The sequence below is a fragment of the Vitis vinifera genome, chromosome 12, assembly GCF_030704535.1.
Source record: "Vitis vinifera cultivar Pinot Noir 40024 chromosome 12, ASM3070453v1".
Lineage (NCBI taxonomy): Eukaryota > Viridiplantae > Streptophyta > Magnoliopsida > Vitales > Vitaceae > Vitis > Vitis vinifera.
In genome coordinates this window covers 4445229-4467371 of record NC_081816.1, presented here as the reverse complement: position 1 = coordinate 4467371, position 22143 = coordinate 4445229, and the positions used below count along the sequence as shown (strand labels likewise).

The following is a 22143-nucleotide window of genomic DNA, read 5'->3' as shown; positions in this document are numbered from 1 at the left end:
TATGATCAAAAGCTATGTAAAAATCATTCTTATGGCCAAAATCTATTTAGGTGTCGTTTTATAGTTTATTATAGTTAGAAGTTATACTAACGTTACCAATCTAAAACTTATATAAAATTTATTTTATACCGAATAATGCAATTATTTGTTAATTTTTATTTGTTATATGTATTAATATTATTTTGTTATATATGTAAAGTTTTTTTATAATGTCAAATCTCACAAGCTTGAATTTGTGGCACTTGCAATTTAAAGGAAGAACTATATATCTTGAAATATTGATGTTGGAATACATCTTGATGCAATAAATCTTGAAACTACGATAAAGGAAGTAAATCAAGCATCCTTGTAAGATCATGCAAAAGAGTTGATTTTTCTTTATTATCATCTCCATGAAGGTTTAAAAAATGAATATCTTATAGTAAATGATCTTTTTACTTCATGAAGTGATTTGAAAGAAATATATGATCACCAAAAAACTATATTTTTCCCAAAAATTCAATTTGATTGGATGCATCTGAGCTCGCAAGATTTTTAAATTGTTAGTGAATACAACTCCGCATTGTTTAAAAACAACTCTCAATTAAAGTTGTGTGGAGAAAAAAATTATAAAAGAAGACATATTAGAAAAAACTTTTATAATATTTAATGTCTCGAACATGTTCCTACAACAGCAATATTAAGAGCATAGATTTACAAAATACTCTGAATTACGAGCATTTTCCAAATGGAGTTTTAATATATCAATTAACGTACATTAAGAAAATTTTGAAGCGTTTTCATATGAATAATGTGCATCATTTAAATTCTTTAATGGTTGTCCAATCACTTGAAATGAAAAATGACTCATTTTGCCCGTACAGAAATGATGAAGAATTAGTTGGTCCTATAGTACCATATTTTAGTGCTATCGATGCACTTATATATCTTGTCAATTATATACTCTAAGACATTGCTTTTTTTGTTAATTTATTAGCAAGATATAATTTCGCTCCAACCCAAAACCATTGGAATTGTATCAAATATATATTGCACTATATTCATGAAACTACTAATATAAGGTTATTTAAGTAAAGAGAATCAAAGTTCTAATTGTTTGAATATGCATATGCAAATACCTTTTCAACCTATATAAAGTTAAATTTCAAATAAGATATGTGTTTAATTGTAATTGTACTATTATTTCATGGGGATCTGTCGAACAAACGGTGATAGCCACGTCCTCAAATCGTTAAAAAATATTCGCAAATCATGAAACAAATTGTGAATGTATATGACTAAGATCTATAATTCAACATAATAAAAAATCATGTAAACTTTCATCTATCAAATGTAACCTAACAATAATATATAAAGATAATGTTGCATGCATTGTAGAGATAGAATGGGTTATATTAAATGAGATAAAACCAAACACATTTCATCAAAATTATTTTTTACGTATGAATTCTAAAAGAGTGGTAAAATTGATGTTTAACAAATAAACTTAAGTGACAATCTAATAGATTTATTCACAAAGCCATCGTCAACCTCAACCTTTAAGAGATTAATACACAAGATTGGAATGTGTCGACTCAAATATATTAACATAAAGGGGATTATGTTTACAAAATGATGTTAATGTATTATACTCTTTTATTTTTTTCCTTTGTCCAGATTTTGTCTTATTGAGTTTTACCGGGAGGGGAGTATGTTTATAAAATGATATTAATGTATTGTATTTTTTTTTCCTTAATCCAGGTTTTGTCCTATCGAAGGAGACAATCTTATCCTAACAAACCAAGAACAGTATAAAGAATTAACAGACCAAAAGTAGTATAAAGAATTAGAAGAATATTGTATTTTTTTTTTTTCTTTGTTAAATTTTTCCCATAAGATTTTTTACTAGCAAGATTTTAATAAGGTATATTGTTCTAATATGTTCGACATTCAATGGGGAGTGGTGTAAATAAAGGGGTGAATGACCACCATATTAAGTGCTAATTAAAGAGATTGGATGTAGGCTTGGGACCCACATCGAAGACTATGGAAGGGCCCAATGGATCTCTAGCACGGTGGTGGCCAAAGGCCCAATGGGCCTCTCAGCGTGGACCATTGGACCCTGGACGGAGCCCATTTCACCCATGGGGCTACTTTCAAGTTTCACCAAGCCCTAACCTCAAAACACCACATCAGTCTCGCCGCCCGCGGAACCACTTCCCCACTTTTTTTTTTACGTTGGCGCCAAAACTTCCCGCCAAACTCTTCCATCGCCGCGGCCACCGCGATTTCTATATATATGTATGCACGCCAGATCAACCACACCTTCCATCTCACCCACGTCTCTGCCACCCTAAATCTCCCAATAGCCGCCCAACAGCCATGGTTGTGCCGCTCGGCCCCGGAAAATTCTACGGTGGCAGTCTTCCCCGCCCCCGCATCTACACCGACGTCAAGTTCAACTCTTCCCGGGTTGATCCGCCTGTACCGGTTCTCGATCCGTTTCTTTCATGGGCAGAGGAAGCTCATTGGTCCATGGGTGGCCTAAACTTCAAGCGCCACAGACTCCAAGGCCGCATCGAAGGCAGCATCAAGAAGCTCCGAGCAGAGCGCGAAAGGCTCATGAGGAAAGCCAAGAGAGTTGCCAAGGGCTCGCCTCCAAGCATCGCCGTTAAAATTGACGATAGCGTTGGCGGAGAGCGGTTGTCTCCCTCCTCACCTTGTGTTTCGCCTCCTCCGGCTCCTGTGGCAGTGAAGCGGCGGCGTTTTGTGGTGGATGACGATGAGGAAGATGATGAAGAGGAGTTGGTGCGGCGGAAGCTGGCGAGGAAGCTTGGGGATGATTTTGATAAGGTAGCCCCGGAGAACGTGAAAGGGAAAGGGTTAATTAGTGCTGATTCGGCCAAAACTGGGGGAGGTCCAGTGAATTCGGTGGCGAGGCGGACTCGAAGCCGGAGGTCCGAGGAGCACAACTCTAACGACGGTGTTATGGAGGTGGTTGAACAGGCGAGAAGGTCAAGCCCTAGGGGTAAGAAATTGAAGGGAGACGAGAGTAAAGGCAGTGGAGAGAAAAAGGGTTCTCCTACCAGTGGGATCAGTTCATCACCCAGAACTTCACCTAGGCTATCAAAGCGAAAATCGAGCTAGTTGTGACCTCTGATAACCAGTTTTCTTCTTTATTCTATCATCTTTAATGATCTTAAACAGAATGAGTACAGGGTCCTGTTTGTGTTTACATTTTGAAGTTTGTTTCTAGATCTTCTAAGAAGCACCCATGTGAGAAAATGGAAGTTTGAGACACAATCAGCTTTCATGGGAATTCAAACTTTAATTTTCCCCAGATCCTCTTGTTGCTTTTCTCTGCTCTGTTTGGTTGCTAAGAAAACGTGTAAACAGAAAAACAAATTCAAATTCTGGTTTCTGTACTAATAAACACTTGCTTCCCAAATAATGATAATAAGAAAAAGTACCAGTAACTAATGAATTGATGGTCCAATTATAGGTAGTAGGATAGCCGAGAGCTCCATTACAATCATTTTGAAAGACCAAAAAGTTGATGTCAGGGCAAATTGCAAGCAGACTGGGAAATGGAGCAAGCTGTGTGTTCTTTTAAACCCTAATTCTACAAATCCCAGTGTCCTCCCACATTGATCCATCTTTCTTTACCAGCTCCAAATTCCTGCATTTTATTGCAGTGTCTGTAATATAATCACTATATACTCACAATCTGATTCATTAAATTTCAACTATACTATCTGTATGAACAGGAGAACATGGCTCAAACCCCTGACCTGAATCTCTCTTTCAAACAATCTCAAACCTCAAACCACAGAATTCTTTTCTCCCACAAGGGCAGTGAATATTTTCGGGTAAAAGAATGGCATTGCTTTCATCATCGTCTCCTTGAACATAAATCTTTCAAACTTGCCTTCTGTTGAGCCAGTCCTCCCTGGATTCTCGCCAGCCTGCATGTATGTTCAGTTATCAACCGATAAGTTGCTGGTCTTTCCCATGGAACGATCCCAAAGTCATCGTTATACTCTTCCATTCCTCCGACCAGGAACTGCCAAACAAAGGAACCTGCTCCAGCCCCATTTTTCCTTGCAGATTGATACATGACATCGAAAACAGTCTTGAAAAACCGATCTCGCTTAGATGGATGGAAGTTCTTGTTATCGGTTGAGAACCCAAATTCTGTGAACATGACAGGCTTCTTCAGTTCCTTTTCACCATCTTCAATGTGAGACAGCATCCATTTGGAGACGTATTTTAGTTCAGCTTCAAATTCTTGACCATGAAACCTACCAGAAAGAAAGGGATCGATTAGGTTTCTAGGCAATTATACAATCAGGTAAAAGATAAACGTTTTGGAAGGTATAGAAACAGATTCAAGGGCATGCACAGTCATATTGAAACTGAGCCTATATACCATCAGAGTCAACACATCCCATCCCAGTTTCAGTTTTGACATAGAAGGAAGCTGTTAGGAGATGGGTTCCATACATAAACCATATGTCATCAAAATTCGCATAATATTTATCAATAATGCTTGTTTTTCCTTTCAAATAAACAGCTCATTTTCCCATAAATTGAATTTCAAATCTTGGCATTGTATACAATTTTCTGTGATAAATTTTTACCAGTGGTCAGGATAGATATGAGCAGAGGCAAAATCAATGGTTGAGATCTTGGAATTGCGGATAAAATCAGCTCCAAGGGTTGCTGCCCACTCTGCTGGGTTCACAGTGAGCCTTTTGGGGGAGTTTGGACCGTAGAATCCTTCGAGGCCTATGGTAAGTAGATGTTTCTTGTCAATTGATTTCACGTAAGCTGACATTTCTTCTAACCAATCCTGCAATTCCATAGCCATTTATTAATTAACATCTGATATTCAGTCAATAACCATAAGAAAAGAGTCTATAGGTAAAACATATTCCTGTTGAAAGGAGTCCCCCAAAATTCAGCTTAAGTGAATTTAAGAGTGGCTCTCATCAAAGTAGTTTCTGTCTCAACAATAATTCACACTATACACAGGATCTATGATATTTTACAGGTAACGAGAAAGTTCTGTACCATGATGAAATTCAACCTTACAAACTACAAAAATACTTTCTAACCAATTCCCATTAAAACAGAACCAAGGAAACAGCAGTGCAGGGATAAAATGAGTCCATGACTTACTTGGAGAGTGTCACCTGAAGCATCGGACATGCAACGGGGTTCATTTATCAATTCCCATCCAAAGATGGTGGGATCATTTCTATACTCAATCCCAGTGATGGAGTTCTTCCTTGTCAACACAGCCTGCAAATGTAAAAATATATAAGTGGGCAAAACTCTCTTTGCAAAACTACTATTTCATATCTTAATCGTATTCTCATCACATTGCCACACGTTAAATAATTCCCAAATCATAAATTCTTCAGTATGCCTAAAAACTAATACTCAATGCATTAAAATTCACAACCCTATATCTACTGCATTACTCTCTTCAATCATGAACTTGAACTCCTATTAGGCCACAAACATTAATGAAGATAAAAATACAAATGCTTGAAGAAAATTCATTCCCATTGATAATAAGATTGGCTGGGTCCTACTATGATGATTGAAAGAATCCCTTCTTTAGTCATGAACACCTGGTCAGTGCTCTTCTGTTATTAATTTATCCATACTGCAATTTATGCACTAAACATACAACCTCACTTTCATGTATCCAAGTGATTCACACTGATCTCTGCTCATACCACCAGCAACTTGTGTTTTCAACTGCAACACTGATTGATTCAATTTCCTTAGGATCCCCAAGTTAAATGGGTTCAACTATGGCTGCTATTAGGCATTCCTGTCCTAAAAAATAGAGACTTTTATGGGATGAACATATTACCTTGACATAATTCTTGAAATAAATACGGATAGATGGGTCAAAGAAGAATGAATCATTGGAGGAGCTCAAACCAATGCCTTCTTGCCATGCCCAATTGACGTACTGAGTTTTCCCACCATATGCTTGCAAGTTATTAACTAAGGTGAGGAGCAGCCTGATTCCCTGTTTTCTTGCTTCTGCAATGACATGATCCAAAGCCTGCAATTGTATCCAGTTACTTATTACAGTGAAAACCAAGAATAGGGAAAGCAATACAAGATCATTACACATCTCAAGTTTAAATAGAGCTTAATAAATGAAAATTCAAGTGTTCAGGCAATGTTTATCAGGTAACTAATGAACAGTCTTCAGAAGCCATGGGCTTCAATATGAAATTAGTGTGAAGAAAAAACTGGAAAGTGTATATGAAAATGATAATAGCACATATTCTGTTCTCTTGAAAAGACCTCATGTAATAGGAGAAATGGCTTGCAAGACTGTCAATACAGTCAGCCTAAACTAAAGGAGTGACATATGGACTAGTCAACTATACAGACAAAAAATCCTACAATTAGGGGATGACAAATAAAGGATCCTACAATCAAAGGATTGCAAACAAAGGCTAAGTCATTGTTGACTTGCCATTATCACTCAACCAAATCTATTACCTAATAACAAGAATACATTTATTGCATTTTTGGGGTTACACCAGCAAAATCCACGTATGTGCCCTGTTAAAGTACTGTTGCCCCATAAGTTCACTACTCCGTGGATGAACACTTTCATTTCAATTCATTCAGATACCTGATCATATCTTAAAAACAACCAGAAATTTCAAGCATTCCAACTAAGATAAAATCAAATTTAAAACCCCACAACCCCAAAATTGAGTTTGGAAGAAACCCAGAATCTAACAGGGGCTTAAGAAATCAGACAAGCATTTGGGGATTTTGCACTGAAATCACATGGCAGTTTATTTATCTGAGCACAGATCACAAGTAGGAATACCATGAAAACTCTTATACCTTGAAGACTCGCTCATCGAACCGGCCAGGTGAGATCTGGAGAGCATGGTAGGCTCCATCGTTAAATGCCCAAGTGCGACAAACAGTGAGACCCATCTTTGCCCCTGCCTGCAGCATCGCCCTGACCCTGGGTTTGCTATACTCATCCACAGCTTGGTCCATCAACCAATAAGAGTTCCACCCATTAATGTAAAACACTTTCCCATCCACCATGAACTGAGTACCATTCCTCCCCACAAAGCTCATCTTTGTTTCTTCAGACAAATTGATCTTCAAGTCTCCAAAAGACATGTAGATGAATGCAAAGACTGATGCAAACCCAATAATTGGGTAAAACAACCCATTTCCTGCCATCATTCTTTCTCTCTGCATATGAATGTTACGGTACCTTAAGATGATAAGAAGGCAAAAATGCACAAATTAGAAAGATTCTTGAACACCCTTTGAGCTCTAATCACACCCAGAGAGAAACAGTAACACCCAGATGAAAATTTGGTACCTCTGATCTGTGTAGCCCCAAATTTAGAGCACCCAGATGGAAACAAATGTGTACAACAACTATTTCTTAGGACACCCAGATCTCACTCTCTAAAGGGTACCCAAAAAAAATCATGCAAGACACTCAAAACCCAAAATTCTCAACTATGTTCAAAGCATCACAAACTCTTCGCAAACTGCAACACATACACACAGAGAAAGAAAGGTAGATTTATATGTAACTGCCCTGATTTTTTGGAATCATAAAGTAATATGATAATATGAGATAAAGACGGGTTTGTGGGAGAAATGAGCAAGATGAGTACAAATGGAAAAGGAAAGCACACCTAACAAGTCTCCCCTGTACAAGACTGTAAAAGAGATGATTGGGGAAGAAGAAGATGCCGGTGTGTGAGTGTGGGTGTGTGGTGGAATGTTGGTGTCAAGAGTGTTGGTTAGTAGATCTGGACCCCTGCGCCCACAACCTTTTTCTTCAATTTTAATAATCTACAACATAAGTTTATTCAACAACAGCCATATGGGGCCACGGACTCCTCATTTCTCAACCAGATTTCCTTAAAATCTGTATAAGTTTAAAAAGGGTTTCTCACCTCATGTCCTCTTTTTCCATTCAGATTCTGTATAATTATGACTTTTAAGGCATCCCCTCTTTTGTGGTATTTACTATTTGCCTGGCCATTATTCAATGCCAGAAAATATATTACACAGATCAGTAATTTCCTATATCATTCAATGGCACCCCTCCTTGGATTCATTGTGCATTTTCCCCATTCCCCCTTTCTTTTGGAAATTTCCACTATATAATGCTGCTCCCAAAAAATTAAATGGCACGTTTGAAGGTTTTATTATTATTTTTAAACAATTATTAAAAACTTAAATATAAAAATAATTTTTTTTTACTTATTTTCGATAAAAAAAAGTATAGAGTTACGAAAAATATAAAAATTTTAAAAAAATCATTATATTTTCATTTGTTATTCATAACGAATTCTCGAAAAAATATCCAATCAAAAATCAAGATGAATTACAATTTGATTTTCTTTTATCTAAGCTAAAATTCATTATTTTGTACCTTAATCTTATTAATTTGTATTTAATTCTATATATTTGTAACATTTTTTAAAAACTTAGATTTTATCGTATATTTTTAAAAATTACAAGAAATCGATATTCTACCTTTTTCCTTCTCTTCTACCAACTTCCACAAAATCAACTTTGGTAGTACCACTAATCACGGGGGTCAAGTAGTTTATAACTTCATGTTAGAAAGGTCAAAACATGAATAAATAAATAAAGGTCACAATTTATTGTCAATATTAAACAATTTTGTCAATCTATATCAAGGTATAGAACAATGTTATTTTCAGGTTATTCTAGAGATTAGAAAATATTTTAACTATTTAAAATAAAAAATTTATTTGGTTTTTGTTATAGAGAAGAAAGTGAAATGATCAAATATCAAATCATTGTCCTGGTCAAAATGAAATAGAAGGGATTCCAAATTATCAAAGAATCAGTCAAATAATATGATTATGAGTTTTGGTTGATGGTGATATGATTTATTTCTTTGAAATCAAGTGTTTTATAAAATAAGGATTTATTTGGTAACTATTTTTAAGAATGGTTTTCTATTATTAAAAGAAAAACAAATTTTAATAATAAAAAATTATTTTCTATTTTTTATTTTTAAGAACAGAAACACATTATATTTTCAAAGAATATTTTTAATTATTTTTTATTATTTTTACTTATTTTTTAAAGATTATTTTAGAAAATAATTATATAAATATGTAGAATGATTAAAAATAAAGCATTTAATATAAAAATTATTTTTAAAATATATTTAAAAATATTTTTAGTTTCCAAACAAATTTTTGTTCTACAAAATATCATAAAACAACTTTCAAAAACTATTTTCAACAACTATTTTTCAAAACTATTTTTAAAAACAATTATCAAATATGACCCAAATTACTTGTTGATTAGAATGAAAAAAAAATATGAAAATAATTCTTTTGGTTTGATTTGGTATTTTTTTAAAACTTCAATCTCAAACCCATTTTCAATAAAATTAAAATTTTTGTAGCATGTATTTAACCCACTTAGTATAAAAACTTTTGGTGTTCAAAGCAAAATTATGGTACCAAATAACTCCTAAACAAAAAAGGGTTGATAAATTATTTATTTCTTATATTATTTTTCCTAAAACAAAGAACAAGTACAACCTTGATTACAAATGGAAAATTTGCCCTTTTCAAAAAATAAGGTATATTTGATTAAAATGGGTATAATAATCTCATATTTATAAATTTAATCTTTCACATTTTATCAACCTAAAAAAAAATACTCATTTTTAACAAAAATATTCATGTTTTTTTTTTTTTTTTTCCTTTCAAAAATTTTATGAAAATATCATAATTTTAAAATTTCTTTTTGTGAAAAATGGGTTCATAATTTTTTTAAATAATATACATTTATGGAGGTGGGGATGGGGGGTTTCAACTTTACTTGATTTTTACTTGAATATGAGGAATATTAGATGGGATGGGCTTGGAGTGTAGTTGAAGGGGAAAGAAAAATAGATGCTTTTGTTTGGTGATTTGAACAAGTGAGGAATGATTCTTCTTCTCCCCCCACTCCTCCCCCACATCATATTGCCATCATTTGTTAATTAGTTTGGAGATCCAAATTTTTTAAGGGATTAGGGTTGAAAAAATTCATGATGTTTAGCTTTTAACAATATTATCTTATATAATAATGTATTGATTTTGATTATTAATTGGTGGGTACAACCCACTAGACTTAGAATAAGACCTTCCACCCTCTAACCACCTCCTTTTGTTCTTCCAAAGATAAGCTAATTCATAATTAAAAGCTAATAATTTGCATGGACACCATCCACTAGGTATCCTCCTTGAAGCTCTTGGACCAAAACTTTATCACACAAACAAAAGTAAATATTTTTTATTGTTACCTAATCACAATAATTTATTGAACTTTTCAAGATATGGTAGTAATTTAATCATATGATAGATCTTTCTAAATAATATTCAATAAATGAAAAAACGTATCCATAACAATGATATCGGTCATGTTGGTTTGACTAACGGGTCTTATTTATCCAAGTATGATGTTGAATAAAAAAATAAGAATTTAGGATTTGTTTAATAACTATTTTTTGTAACAATTTTCTATTCTTTAAAACAAAAAATCAAGAAAACACATTTGATAATTAAAAATTATTTTTTATTTTTTTGTTATTAAAAATAAAAAATATGACATTTTCAGAGAACATCTTTTAGTTGTTTTTTATTGTTTTCACTTGCATTATGATGATCATTTTAAAAAATAATTATACAAACATATAAAATGATTTAAAAAAATATTATATATAAAAATCATTTTTAAAATATTAAAAATAGATTAAAAACATTTTATATTTCCAAACAGACATTTCTTTTACAAAACAGTTTTTAAAAACTATTATATAAAATTGAAAACAATTATCAAATGGTTAATTTCTTTTTTTAACTCTTGCTTAATAGCCGAAAAATAGTCTATCCATATGTCTAGTTTTAGTAAATTTTTCTTAATTCTTAACTTTAATTAGACAATTAATCAAATTAATTTGATGGCTTTATCAAATGGAATACAAGATGATCATAGACCACAAATAGATTTGACATAATTATAATTAATCTTGTCCATATTTATGATGGAAAAATAAACAGTCAATCTAGTCCACTTATTCAAGAAGTGAACGACCTGTTTGGTAACTATTTTTCAAAATAGGTCTTAAAACTAATTTTTAGAAATTATTTTATGATGTTTTATAGAATAAAAATATGTTTGAAAACTTGAAATATTTTTAACATGTTTTTAATATATTTAAATATTTTTTAGAAATAAATTATATATCTAGTACTTTATTTTTAATTGTTTTATATTTTTGTATAATTAAATTTTAAAATAATCATCATAAAATAAAAAAAAATAATTAAAAAATGTTTGGGTAAACACTCTATTTTATGCTTTTAAGAATAGAAAACAAAAATATTTTTGAGTTACCAAACAGACTCAAACTTCTTTCTATTTTTATTTTTATTTTCCAACTCTCTCTAAAAATATTTTCAAAAGAGAATTCATAAAATAAAACCTTTTCCCAAGTAAGGAAGCACAAATGTTATTTAAAAAAAAAAAATTGATAAATTTGTTGAAAATGAGTCAAACCAAGTCAATCATCCCTTTGACATTGAAGTCCTCAATTTAAAACAATTTTAAACAAGGGCAATGGAAATTATTTTTAAAATTATAATTTAATACCTTTTCCTTTTTTCAGAAGATTTGTGGCATCCTGGGAGAATATGGGTTGTCTTGGCCACATTAGAGAAGGTTAGTTGTACTCATCTTCCTCTTTTCCCTTTCAGATGAGGGCTCATATATTTCTGTGTTCAATAAAAATGTATAAAGAGACCCACTTTAGAACAAGGACAAAACTGTCCTATAGTGGGATTGGACCCTACAAACCAATCCTCCTTATCACATGTCTATCACTACCAAACAAAAAGGATGACTATAAATTGTTACATATTAGGTATACCCAAATTGAAAGAGGGGCATCCATATTCATAATATATTTCAATACCCTCCTTATATAAATGTCAAAGAAAAATCTAGAAAGTTTTCTACTCATGATAAGTCATGATAAAAAACAAAATAGTCATAATAAGGTGATAGTTATATTATTTTCTTTTTTTAAAATAAAATGTTTTATTGTTTATCAAAATTTTATCCAAATTGTAATATCTCACATTGGATAAAAGAAACAATGTCGACGCTATATGAACTCTTTTTAACTATATAAATGTGTTTTAAAGTTATAAAAGTTCTTTTATGTTCAGAACAAATAATATCTACACGAATGAATGTGAATCATTATAAATGATATAAGAATCGATCTTTCGACCCTGATGTTATGAGATATAATAAGAATGTTGTATCTGCATAACTGCATTGAGGAAGGGGGTGAACTCTTTGGATCTAGAGCAAACAATATCTGGTTGGGTATAAGAAACTCTCATATGTTTGCATGACTGCATGTGGGGAGGGGGTGGACCCTTTGGGTTTAGAGCAAATAATATTTGGTGTAAGAGATCCTTTGGCTTTAGAGCGAAAAATATCTACATGATTGGATGTAAAAAAAATCCTTTAAAAAGCAATTTGGTCCCATCACTTTTATAATGAAAGTCATCATCTTTTCTTTCCTAATGAAGTAGTTTGCCTCTTCGAACAAGTTCTAAAGCCATTTATAAAATATACTTATCAACTATTTTGGTTAGGGGACCTTTTTTAATAATAATAATAATAAGAGATTATCCAATGGTTTATGAATATTCCAAAAATAGAAACAACTTCGTATTTTATTAATCCCCACCGACAGTGGCCAAGAATGAGTACAAAAATCTACGGCTTATACAACATATTTTTTCATTTGAGCAACGGTCCATTGACTCACCTTATGAAATAAACTAAAATAGAATAATTTCATATGTTTATTAATCCGATTAATTAAAAGGCTAGTAACGATAAAATGAAATAAGTTTTATTTTTATCCATTTTTTTCTTATTTCTTAAGACATCTTAAAAAACATTTTATTATATTATTGTAGGATATTTATAAATATATAAAATTATTATTTTTAAAATTAAAATAAAATTTTAACAATTAATTTTATAGATATTTTTAAGATACCAAAAAAAGTATATCAATAAAAAGTTATTCCAGTTAGTACGAGGGATTTTGAACTAATAAACAGATCCCAAAAGTTAAAAAATGGTATTATGAGCGATTGCAATAATCGGGTTTTTTGCTAAATATTCAATGATATTAAACTCTATTTAGATATTTAGATTTTAGACCAAAAAATACTAAGGTGATAAAATATTTTTTTTATCAACTAGAAAATTAAAAAGACCAAAAAAAACTTTAAGACTATGTTTGGCATCAAAACATTTGAAGAAAAATGTAAAATGAAGAAAAATAAATAATAAATTTAAATTCAATAATTATTTTTCACGTTTTTTTAAATTTATTTTATTTATTTTCTTTAATTATATAAAGATTAAATAATTTTAAAATATAATTTTAATTATATTTGATTTTTTTCATATTTTTTATAATGAACTTAGATAATTATTTTTTTTATAATTTTTTTCTTTTTTATTAATTTTCCGTACCAAACATGCTGTAAAGAAAAATCCAAACTGGCTGAGGTTTGGAAGTGACGAAGATTGAAGAAGAAGTGAATATGGAAATATCAAAGCGTTAAAGTGTTAAAATTTTAATCCCATCAATAAAAAGAGCAAAAGACAAAACACTTTGTCCACCGACAATGGATTTGATGCTAAAATCAATGCCAAAATTTGTCACGTAATCTTATGATTTGACAAGTAGTATGACTTTTAAATTGATAATTCCTTTGATTTCTCCCTTGATTTCATGGTAAGCAAAGACTTCTACTTTTTAAAAATAAAAAATTATTGCCCAAATTCAATCCAATTTTGTGGATACGTTTGGGTAGAAAGGTCGACCATGAAGGTTGATAAAAAATAAAAAAAAAGTGTATCAATTACATTTTATCAATGAAATTTTATAGATTAGTTTTTTTTTTTTTTGGTATTTTAATAACTTTTTTTTTTTTTACTATAATTACAATTTTTATATCATGTCATGTTTTTTTATATTCTAATTACTTTTTTTCTTATCATATTTGGATTTTTTAATGATAGGTTTCCGCTAAATTGGTAAAATTGTATTACTTTAGAAAGTGACATTTATAATTTAAATTATTAATGGAATAATTTTAATGAATTATTGTTAGTTTTATAATTAAAAGGGTATTTAATAAAATTTAATATTTATTCCTTAATGATTTTAAGTGAAATTATGCGTAGCTTATTCAGTTAAAAATTATTACTTGACTTTTAGTTATAAATATTAAAGTTATTTGATAAAATTAATTTATTCATGCATCATTTTCATACTCATTAAGCTTTAAAGTTCAATTTTATTCAAATTCGGGAATGTACTTCAAAAACCTTTGGCAAATTTTCTTAAACTTGACTCACTAAGGTACCTAAAGACCTTTCCTAAGTATTAAAAGAAAATTAGAGTGAAAATTTGATTTTGGAGCTTAAAAAACCCAACAAATTGAGGATAGGATCAAATCAGCTCAACCGATTAGGGAATCGATCGATTGGTTGCCTTTTTCGAATTGAGGATTGGTCAAATGATGCAAAAATATTCTCTCTTCCATAAAGGTTGTTCTCCTAGGAAAATCCTTTCTCGATTGAGAGTACCCCTTTCCTGATTGAGGTTCGACCAAACCCCCAACGATCACCTACCATGCATTAAATGTCCAACGACTAGTCAACTAGTTGATTAGACCCCGATCGGGAAAGGTTAGTTGGTACATTTTTTAGTGTCCAAAGTTGCATATGATTTTATGATTAATTTTAGTGTTTTTGAATTGGGTTAATTAATTAATTAAAATATAGGAGGGTTAATTAATTAATTAGGACATAATGAGTTAAATCAAGTGACTCTTTTAATTAATTAAAACTCTTTTAATGATTTTGGATTATGTAGATTCAACTATTAAAAAGTGGTCTTCCATAAAGTCTCCCTCTCAAGGTATGCAGTCATTTAAAGATCGTAGGGTTTTTTATATCCATACATCAATAAAATTTGGGAACATCCATATCCAAAGGTATGGTTTTTATAATATCTAAACCTAAGTTTTCTTATTATAAATGTTTTCGCCATGATTACATCTAGATCCTTAGGAATATCATATGCATGATCCAGGTGTTGGAATGATTTTTCTAGACATTCCAAAAGTCCCAGCTCAAGATGATTAATCATTTTCTCTTTGAATTATAGATTGTTCTAGTTTTACATCATTGTTTTAACCTATAGTCTTTTTACCCTATTCTACTACATTCCTCCCAAGCCTCTCTTTTCCATTTTATTTTCGAGCTTGAACTCCAAAAGAGTTCTAACAATTAATTGCTCCTCTTTAATACTAAAAATATGCTAAAAAAGATATAAACTCGTCCAACATCATGATTAAAAAACAAAATATTCACCATGGGCAACCTTGTGGGAAATTTCTAGTTGTTGGTGGATTAATTTAGGAATTTAGAATTTATTTAAATATGACACTTTATTTTAAAAGTTTTGTGATTTCAATTTGTATAATGGTACCTTGTGGTATGTGGTTGAGTGTATGACCACTTAGTGAGCCATTATTTTGAATTGTGAAATAATTAACATTATTAATTCTCTCCTTATCCATACATTGATTGTTCTTTTAATATAAGTGAAGCTTTTGAAATTTAAATTTGTGGGGTATGATATTTTTTTTATCACATTTTTCATAATATAATCATATTCTTATTGGAAAAATATCATCTTGAGTAAAAGAATCCTCTTTCATTTCCTAATATTTTGTCACCTGTTATCCTAACAATCCAATCTCTTTTATTAAGTCATTTCATTTCTTTATCTCTTATTATTATAATGCCAAATTAATTCCATAAGTATAAAAGATAAAAAATAAAATAAAATTTAAAATTATTTTATCTCACTTAAAATCCTTATATTTATGATAGCCTATTTCTTATTTATTAATATATTCCTTTCTAATTTATCCTAAAACTCTTATTTTATTCTATATATATATATATATATTTAATGTAACCATATATCATATTTATCTTTATGAATCCTATATTTATTATTCGAGACAATGTCCATGAACTTATGAATTTTTACTCATCTTGGAAAAATAAAAAATAAAATTTATAACTGATGAAGTAACAACTTGCACTCAATCATATAGATATTGTTTGTTTTGATCCCAAACGGGTCCTCACGACTTTAAAACACGTCTACAAGATTAAGAGGAACATATATCTATCTATATACTAGAAACTTTCTCTCATATTCGATATGAGATATCACAATCACTTTCTCTCTTCTCCTCCTCCTCCTTCCCCCTAACGCAAACACAACATCCTCGTTCTGTCCCATGGGATTATGGGGCCAAACAGACACACCCTTCATGAAGTCAAACAAACCCTCACATCGGGGTTAGAGATCGACTATGATACCATTTGTAACAACTTGCACCTAATCATATAGATAGTATTCGTTATAGGCCTAAAGAGACCCTCATGGCTTTAAAACACGTTTTCAAGGTTAAAAAGAACTTATACTTATATAGCATCAAGAACTTTCTTCTATATCCAATTTGAGATATCATAAACATCCTCTCATGCAGACACAATGTTCTCGTTGTGTCCCACGAGATTGTGGGGCCAAACAGATAAATACCCCCTATTAGAAGGGTGTTTGCATGGGGGAGGGTGTTTGTAATATTTCATATTGGATAAGAGAGAAAGTTTTAATGCCATATAAGTATAAGTTTCTCTTAACCTTAAAGATACGTTTTAAAGCCAAAAAGGTCCATTTAGGCCCAAAGTAGACAATATCTACACAGTTGGACATGAGTCATTACTAAAAAACACAATATATTCATTGGATTATGAGGCTAAACAGGTAAACACCCTCTACAGGATCAAACAAACCCCCACACCGGGGTCAAATATCTGCTCTAATACCAATTATAACAACCCACTCTCAACCATATAGATATTGTTTGCTCTTGACCAAAGAGAACCTTCATTACTTTAAAACATGTATACATAATTAAAAGAAGCTCATACTTATATAGCATTATGAACTTTCTTTTTTTATCTTATCTAAGACATCACAAACACCCCTCAATGCAAACACAACATCCTCATTATGTCTCATGGGATTATGGGGTCAAACAGACAAACACCCTTTACGTGGCCAAATAAAACCCCACATTAAGGTCGGAGATTGACTCTGATACCATTTGTAACAATCCACATCCAACCGTGTAAATATTGTCTGCTTTGAATGTAAATGAGGTGTGTGTTTGTTTAGCCCTACAATCTCATGGGACACAATGAGGACGTTGTATCTACACAAATGGTGTTTTGTGATATCCCACATCGAATAGGGAAGGAATTTTTTGACTCTATATAAGGATGGACTTCTCTTAACTATGTAGATACATTTTAAAGCCGTGAGAGTCTTAAGCAGACAATATCTACATGTTTGGGAGCGAGTCATTACAAATGAGGTTTAAAGACAAATAAAATGTTCATTTTTTATTATACAAAAAGTATTAGTACAGTAAATATGAAATGGTTGTCTTATGAATAATAACTAGTTATATTTCTATTAAAAAAATGGAATATTAATTTTTTTTTTAAATTTTAATCAAGATTAAGCTTATTAAGCAAAAATGAAGTCTTCTCAAAGGTAAGTTAAGAATGTTAATTTTTTCAATCATAAAAAATATAATTATATTATATATTAAAAAAAAGATCATGAAAATAAAGGAAAGAAAAATATGTGAAAAAATAATTAAAATGATTAAAAAAATAAAAATATTTCAATATATTTTATTTATTTTTAATGTTTATGCAAAATTTTAATTGCAGTATATAAGAATAAAAATGATATGAAATGGTAAAACTAAAAGATAATGTGTTTAATGAATAAATCATAATATGTAATGTACACAATTTGATCTTATTGTTTTTAATTCACCTCAAATCAATTCATTTGTACTTAATTTAAGTCCATATGTGAACTTAATGTGCAGTTGCCAGTGTTTTTAGTGGAATTGTTTTCTCTAAAAATGTTTCCAAAAAAATTATCCGCCAAGTTTTTTTTAGAAAACGCTTTAAGTGTTTTTAGTGGAATTGTTTTCTCTAAAAATGTTTTCAAAAAAATTATCCGCCAAGTGTTTTTTTAGAAAACGCTTTATGTGGGTTTTTTTTTAATACTATAAGTAATTTTCAAAATTTTAAAAGTATTTCCTAAATTTTATGAAATATATATATATATATATATATATATATATATATATATATATATATTTAAGAACATTTTTTAGACTAATAATGCTTTTTAGAATCATTGTCAAACGAAATCTTAATTTTGTCTTTTTTTTTTTATCTTATTTGTTTATATTTTTTATCTCATATATTTATATTGTTATCCTTGTAGACTTTTAAAGATCGAGATTGAAACTTCAATAGCTAGTGAAATCATCGTTCAATATTTTCCTAACCTATAATGTGGATTTGTAATTGACATTATATTAATAAGATCTCAAATAATTTTACACCCAAAAGTGAGGAAGATTTTTTTACATTTCATGTGGTCAAGACTCATTCTTAGTTTAAAATTTCGTCAAATATTTCTTATATCCTTTTCATTTATTATTTTCATTTCGAGCGATAATTAAACACCAAATACATATTTTTAAATTTTTACAAAGCCAAATATAATATAATTAATAAATATTTTTAAGGGTTTATTACATGTTACCCCTCTAACCTATAACGTATTTTGCACATTACCCCATCGAGTTTAAAATCGAGCAATGTATCCTTCATGTTTTATAGTTACATGCAATGTGCATATTTTTAGTGACAATGTTACCTTAATTGGATGGAAGACATGCCATGTGACTTATTTAAGTGAAGGTAAAAGTGTCACTTTATTTTAAAATCCTAACTAAGCCCCTTTCTACCTTCGTTATCCTCCTCTTCCTTCTTTCTTCCTCCCCAAATTGCAGTTGAAGCACAATTGAATCCCCAAATTGCAACCAAAACATATTAGGGAGTAAAAATTACAAGAAAATGGTGATGATGCATCATTTTTCTAAACTTTCCTTTTCTTCCTCTTCTTTTTCTTTTTCTTGTATCTTCACTCTTTCTCTCTCCTCTACCTTTCTATTGGAAATTTGTATGGGTCGGTGCTTTGGATTTTTTTCAAAAAGCTTGATTTTTTCCCCAAATTTCCCCCAAAATTTCTTCAAAATTTTCTCCAATTTTCTAAAAACATCAAAATGAAACTCTAACCCTAAAACGAAAGCATAACATGAAAACGAAATCCAACCCTAACCCTAACTCTATGTTGTATTTATGTATTGTGTGATCTAGATGTTGTGTTATGATTGTTTGATTGTTGCTATTTTTGTGGGTTTTTACTTTTTACACTTTGTCTAGTTGGTGAAAAAAATAATTGATTTTTTTTTTCTGTATAAATTTTGAATAAGAGACTATTTGAATTAGTTGAAGTGATTTTTTTAATAAATTATTATTTTTTTTTATAAAATTTTTTGAGTATGGTTCCAATCATATTGGCCGAAATTCTAGGAAAATTCCAATCGAAGATAGGAGGAAGAAGAGGGCTAGATTGGGGATTTGGTATTTTGAAATGAAATGATTGTTTTGCCTCGATCACACGTAAAGTACATGCCTTTTTGTCTAAAAAATTAACCTCATCTCTCAAAAATTGAGCATGCAATTATAAAAGATGAATAATATATTGCTCAATTTTGAACTTGAGGGAGTAATGTGCAAAAACACGACATAGGTTAGGGGCAAAATGTAATAAACGAAAATGCTCTTTCATTTAACTCTTTCTTCTTTAGTTCTACAGATAATTATCATTCAGAAGCCCTTACCCAGAAAGAGTAATCTGGAAACTAATTCTACAAACTATACCCCAAAAAAAATTACATTTCAAAACCCAATATTCAGTATTACAAGAGAGAGAGAGCAAACTTTTCGAAATCTCCATCCACCACGGCCCCGCCACACCAACCCCCCGCGCCGCACCCCGGCCCCCCAAAATTTCATTAAAACCACCATTTTCCAGGCAACCAAACACCCAAAACCCATCAACCAAATTTATCCAGATCAACTTCACCCCTCCTCCTAACAAGTGCAAAGTAGCCCAAAACGGCACAAATAGCAGCCACAACATTCCCTTCCTTCAACAAGATCTTGAGCACAAACCCTGTAATCTCAGCAGTGATCATCCTGCCCTCAACCACCAGAGTCCTCCTTGGCTTCCCACAGAAGGTCAGAAGAACCAGAACCGTGATCCAGGTGACTAGAGTGGCCGGCACAGCCACGGCCAGGGCGGCCACCATAGAAAGAAGGCCAAAGACAACCCCAAGCAGGACTGATGCGTACAGGGCCGGCCACCCAAACGACGACGGAGGAGATGAAGAAGACATGGAGTTATTATACCAGGAGAGGATGGTCTTGAGGAGGTTCCATGAGAAGAAGAGAAGGGCGGCGTATACCAGGATGAAGAGACATACCCACGTTCTCCTTTTGCTTAGAATCGATAGTACCAACATATGTGATGATTGTGATTGCGGTGGTGAAGATGGGGTTCTTACTTCTTCTTCTTCCTCCTCCTCTCGCCCCATGTCTGCCATGGACGATTGCTTGGGTTTCTCTCTCTAGAATATTTTTTTTCGACCACTTTCTCTGTTTTGGGGCCTGTTTGGTTTCGGTGGTTGATCTTTCACGCTCGATCTCTAGGCAAATATGGTTAAAAAGAATGGATGAGAATTGTAGTGGAACATCCCTCCCCCTGTGGGGAGAGTGGGTGGAATGTGATGTGCCATTGAGTGGGGCGTGTGGAGTACGCGCTTTGGATGACGGTGAGGGCATTCCCTAACTTTACTTGTGGGTTAGATGGTGAGGGGTGGAATAGTGAAAATGATGGAGGGTTCAGAGCATTTGGGAATTTTGGACTTAAAAAGGCTAAAAGGTTTCATTTCATGGGTTGGTAGTGTCCTTTTCCTATGCCCTGTTTGGCCATTGGTAACTTTACACCTTGCAGATTCTTTTTAGCCTTTGTTCTCAAGCCACCTAGTCTCATTACTTTGCATTCGAGTCTATCATCTTATTTTATAGTGTTTTGTAGTTGCATCTTATCTTGGTTGTATAATTTTTTTGTCACATTTTTTATACTTTAGTCCCATTTATTTGTATCTTGATTCCGGGTTTTGTATAATTGAGTTTTATTAAATTGATCTTGGCCCGACAATAATTGAATTTCAAAGTGGAATTATTTTATTTTGAGTCCCTAAAGTATGTTTTCATACACCAATATGGCCAACTAGGATAAGCCTTTAACTCTAATGGTTATTGCCGGTCAGTTCACGTGAGAAATTTTTTCAAAAAACCGATAGAGCCGCCGTTGGGCAGAATTTGTATTACCAGTTTGGGAGGTTCCTTCTCTGTTACTTACTACTTACTAGTCATGTTCAACGCGGCTAGGTTACTACTTTTTAGATTCCTTGATTCCTTTGCTTGCTTCACAAGATGGTGGGCCTTAGACCTGTACCTCTGGTCTTCTGGTCAGAAACAGGGTGCCCAAAAGTACTTGAAGCGGTCCAATCAAGTTTTAGGCTTGCGTCAGTTCATGTGGATGCATTTGAAATTTTGAAGAGGCTCTTAGGGTTGTGAGTTGTGAAGAGGTTTAGTCTTATGGGTTTTGGAGGAAAAATTTGGTTGAATCGGGGTCATTAATTTATACTTGGAAATTGAACCAATGTTCTATTAATGGATAGATTGAACTAAATAAGCTTAATGAAGTTTTATAATTACTAAGAGTCGATTTGATTGGTTTTGATTGAATTGGATAGGTTCGATCAATTTCTCGTTTTTCACTTACGACTTAAATAGTATTTATTTTTTGGTCGAATAAAAAAAATCAAAATATTTAATTTTTTTTATTTAATTAAAAGTAATATATTGACATCGTTCAATATAACTAATATTTTACATTTTCCAGCTCCA

At 31.7% G+C, this 22143-nt stretch overlaps 3 protein-coding genes across 7 annotated transcripts; 1 reads left to right on the top strand and 2 right to left on the bottom strand.

Annotated features, from left to right (window-relative positions):
• Positions 1–1845: 1845 nt before the first annotated feature.
• LOC100243770 (uncharacterized) lies at positions 1846–3319 on the top strand. The gene has a single exon (XM_002273642.5). The coding sequence runs from the start codon at positions 2026–2028 to the stop codon at positions 3124–3126; it is 1101 nt and encodes a 366-aa protein (XP_002273678.2). The 5' UTR covers positions 1846–2025; the 3' UTR covers positions 3127–3319.
• Positions 3320–3368: 49 nt separating this feature from the next.
• LOC100266088 (mannan endo-1,4-beta-mannosidase 2) lies at positions 3369–8135 on the bottom strand. 5 transcript variants are annotated; one of them, XM_010658668.3, is made up of 7 exons: positions 7695–7906; positions 7370–7544; positions 6871–7258; positions 5867–6064; positions 5161–5283; positions 4620–4831; positions 3369–4280 (listed from the first exon to the last, which is right to left on the bottom strand). In XM_010658668.3, exons 3-7 carry the CDS (start codon positions 7240–7242, stop codon positions 3872–3874), a joined length of 1314 nt encoding a protein of 437 aa, XP_010656970.1. In that variant the 5' UTR covers positions 7243–7258; positions 7370–7544; positions 7695–7906; the 3' UTR covers positions 3369–3871. The 5 variants fall into 5 exon arrangements, with proteins under 5 accessions (XP_010656970.1, XP_002273772.1, XP_010656969.1 ...); XM_002273736.5 differs by lacking the exon at positions 7370–7544 and having other exon boundaries at positions 7695–7931; XM_010658667.3 differs by having other exon boundaries at positions 7370–7910.
• An 11795-nt stretch (positions 8136–19930) lies between these two features.
• LOC100260881 (uncharacterized) lies at positions 19931–21919 on the bottom strand. The gene has a single exon (XM_002274086.4). It carries the CDS (start codon positions 20769–20771, stop codon positions 20223–20225), a length of 549 nt encoding a protein of 182 aa, XP_002274122.1. The 5' UTR covers positions 20772–21919; the 3' UTR covers positions 19931–20222.
• Positions 21920–22143: the final 224 nt, after the last annotated feature.

Bases quoted from the DNA above. Each gene is read 5' to 3' on its own strand.
- LOC100266088 (XM_059741032.1), bottom strand. From the start codon at position 7,242: ATGCAGAGAGAAAGAATGATGGCAGGAAATGGGTTGTTTTACCCAATT. The intron at 6,065-6,870 runs GTATAAGAGTTT...ATACAATTGCAG, and splicing joins TCGATGAGCGAGTCTTCAAG to GCTTTGGATCATGTCATTGC. The intron at 4,281-4,619 runs GTAAAAATTTAT...TCTTTCTGGTAG, and splicing joins CATATCTATCCTGACCACTG to GTTTCATGGTCAAGAATTTG.
- LOC100260881 (XM_002274086.4), bottom strand. From the start codon at position 20,771: ATGGCAGACATGGGGCGAGAGGAGGAGGAAGAAGAAGAAGTAAGAACC.
- LOC100243770 (XM_002273642.5), top strand. From the start codon at position 2,026: ATGGAAGGGCCCAATGGATCTCTAGCACGGTGGTGGCCAAAGGCCCAA.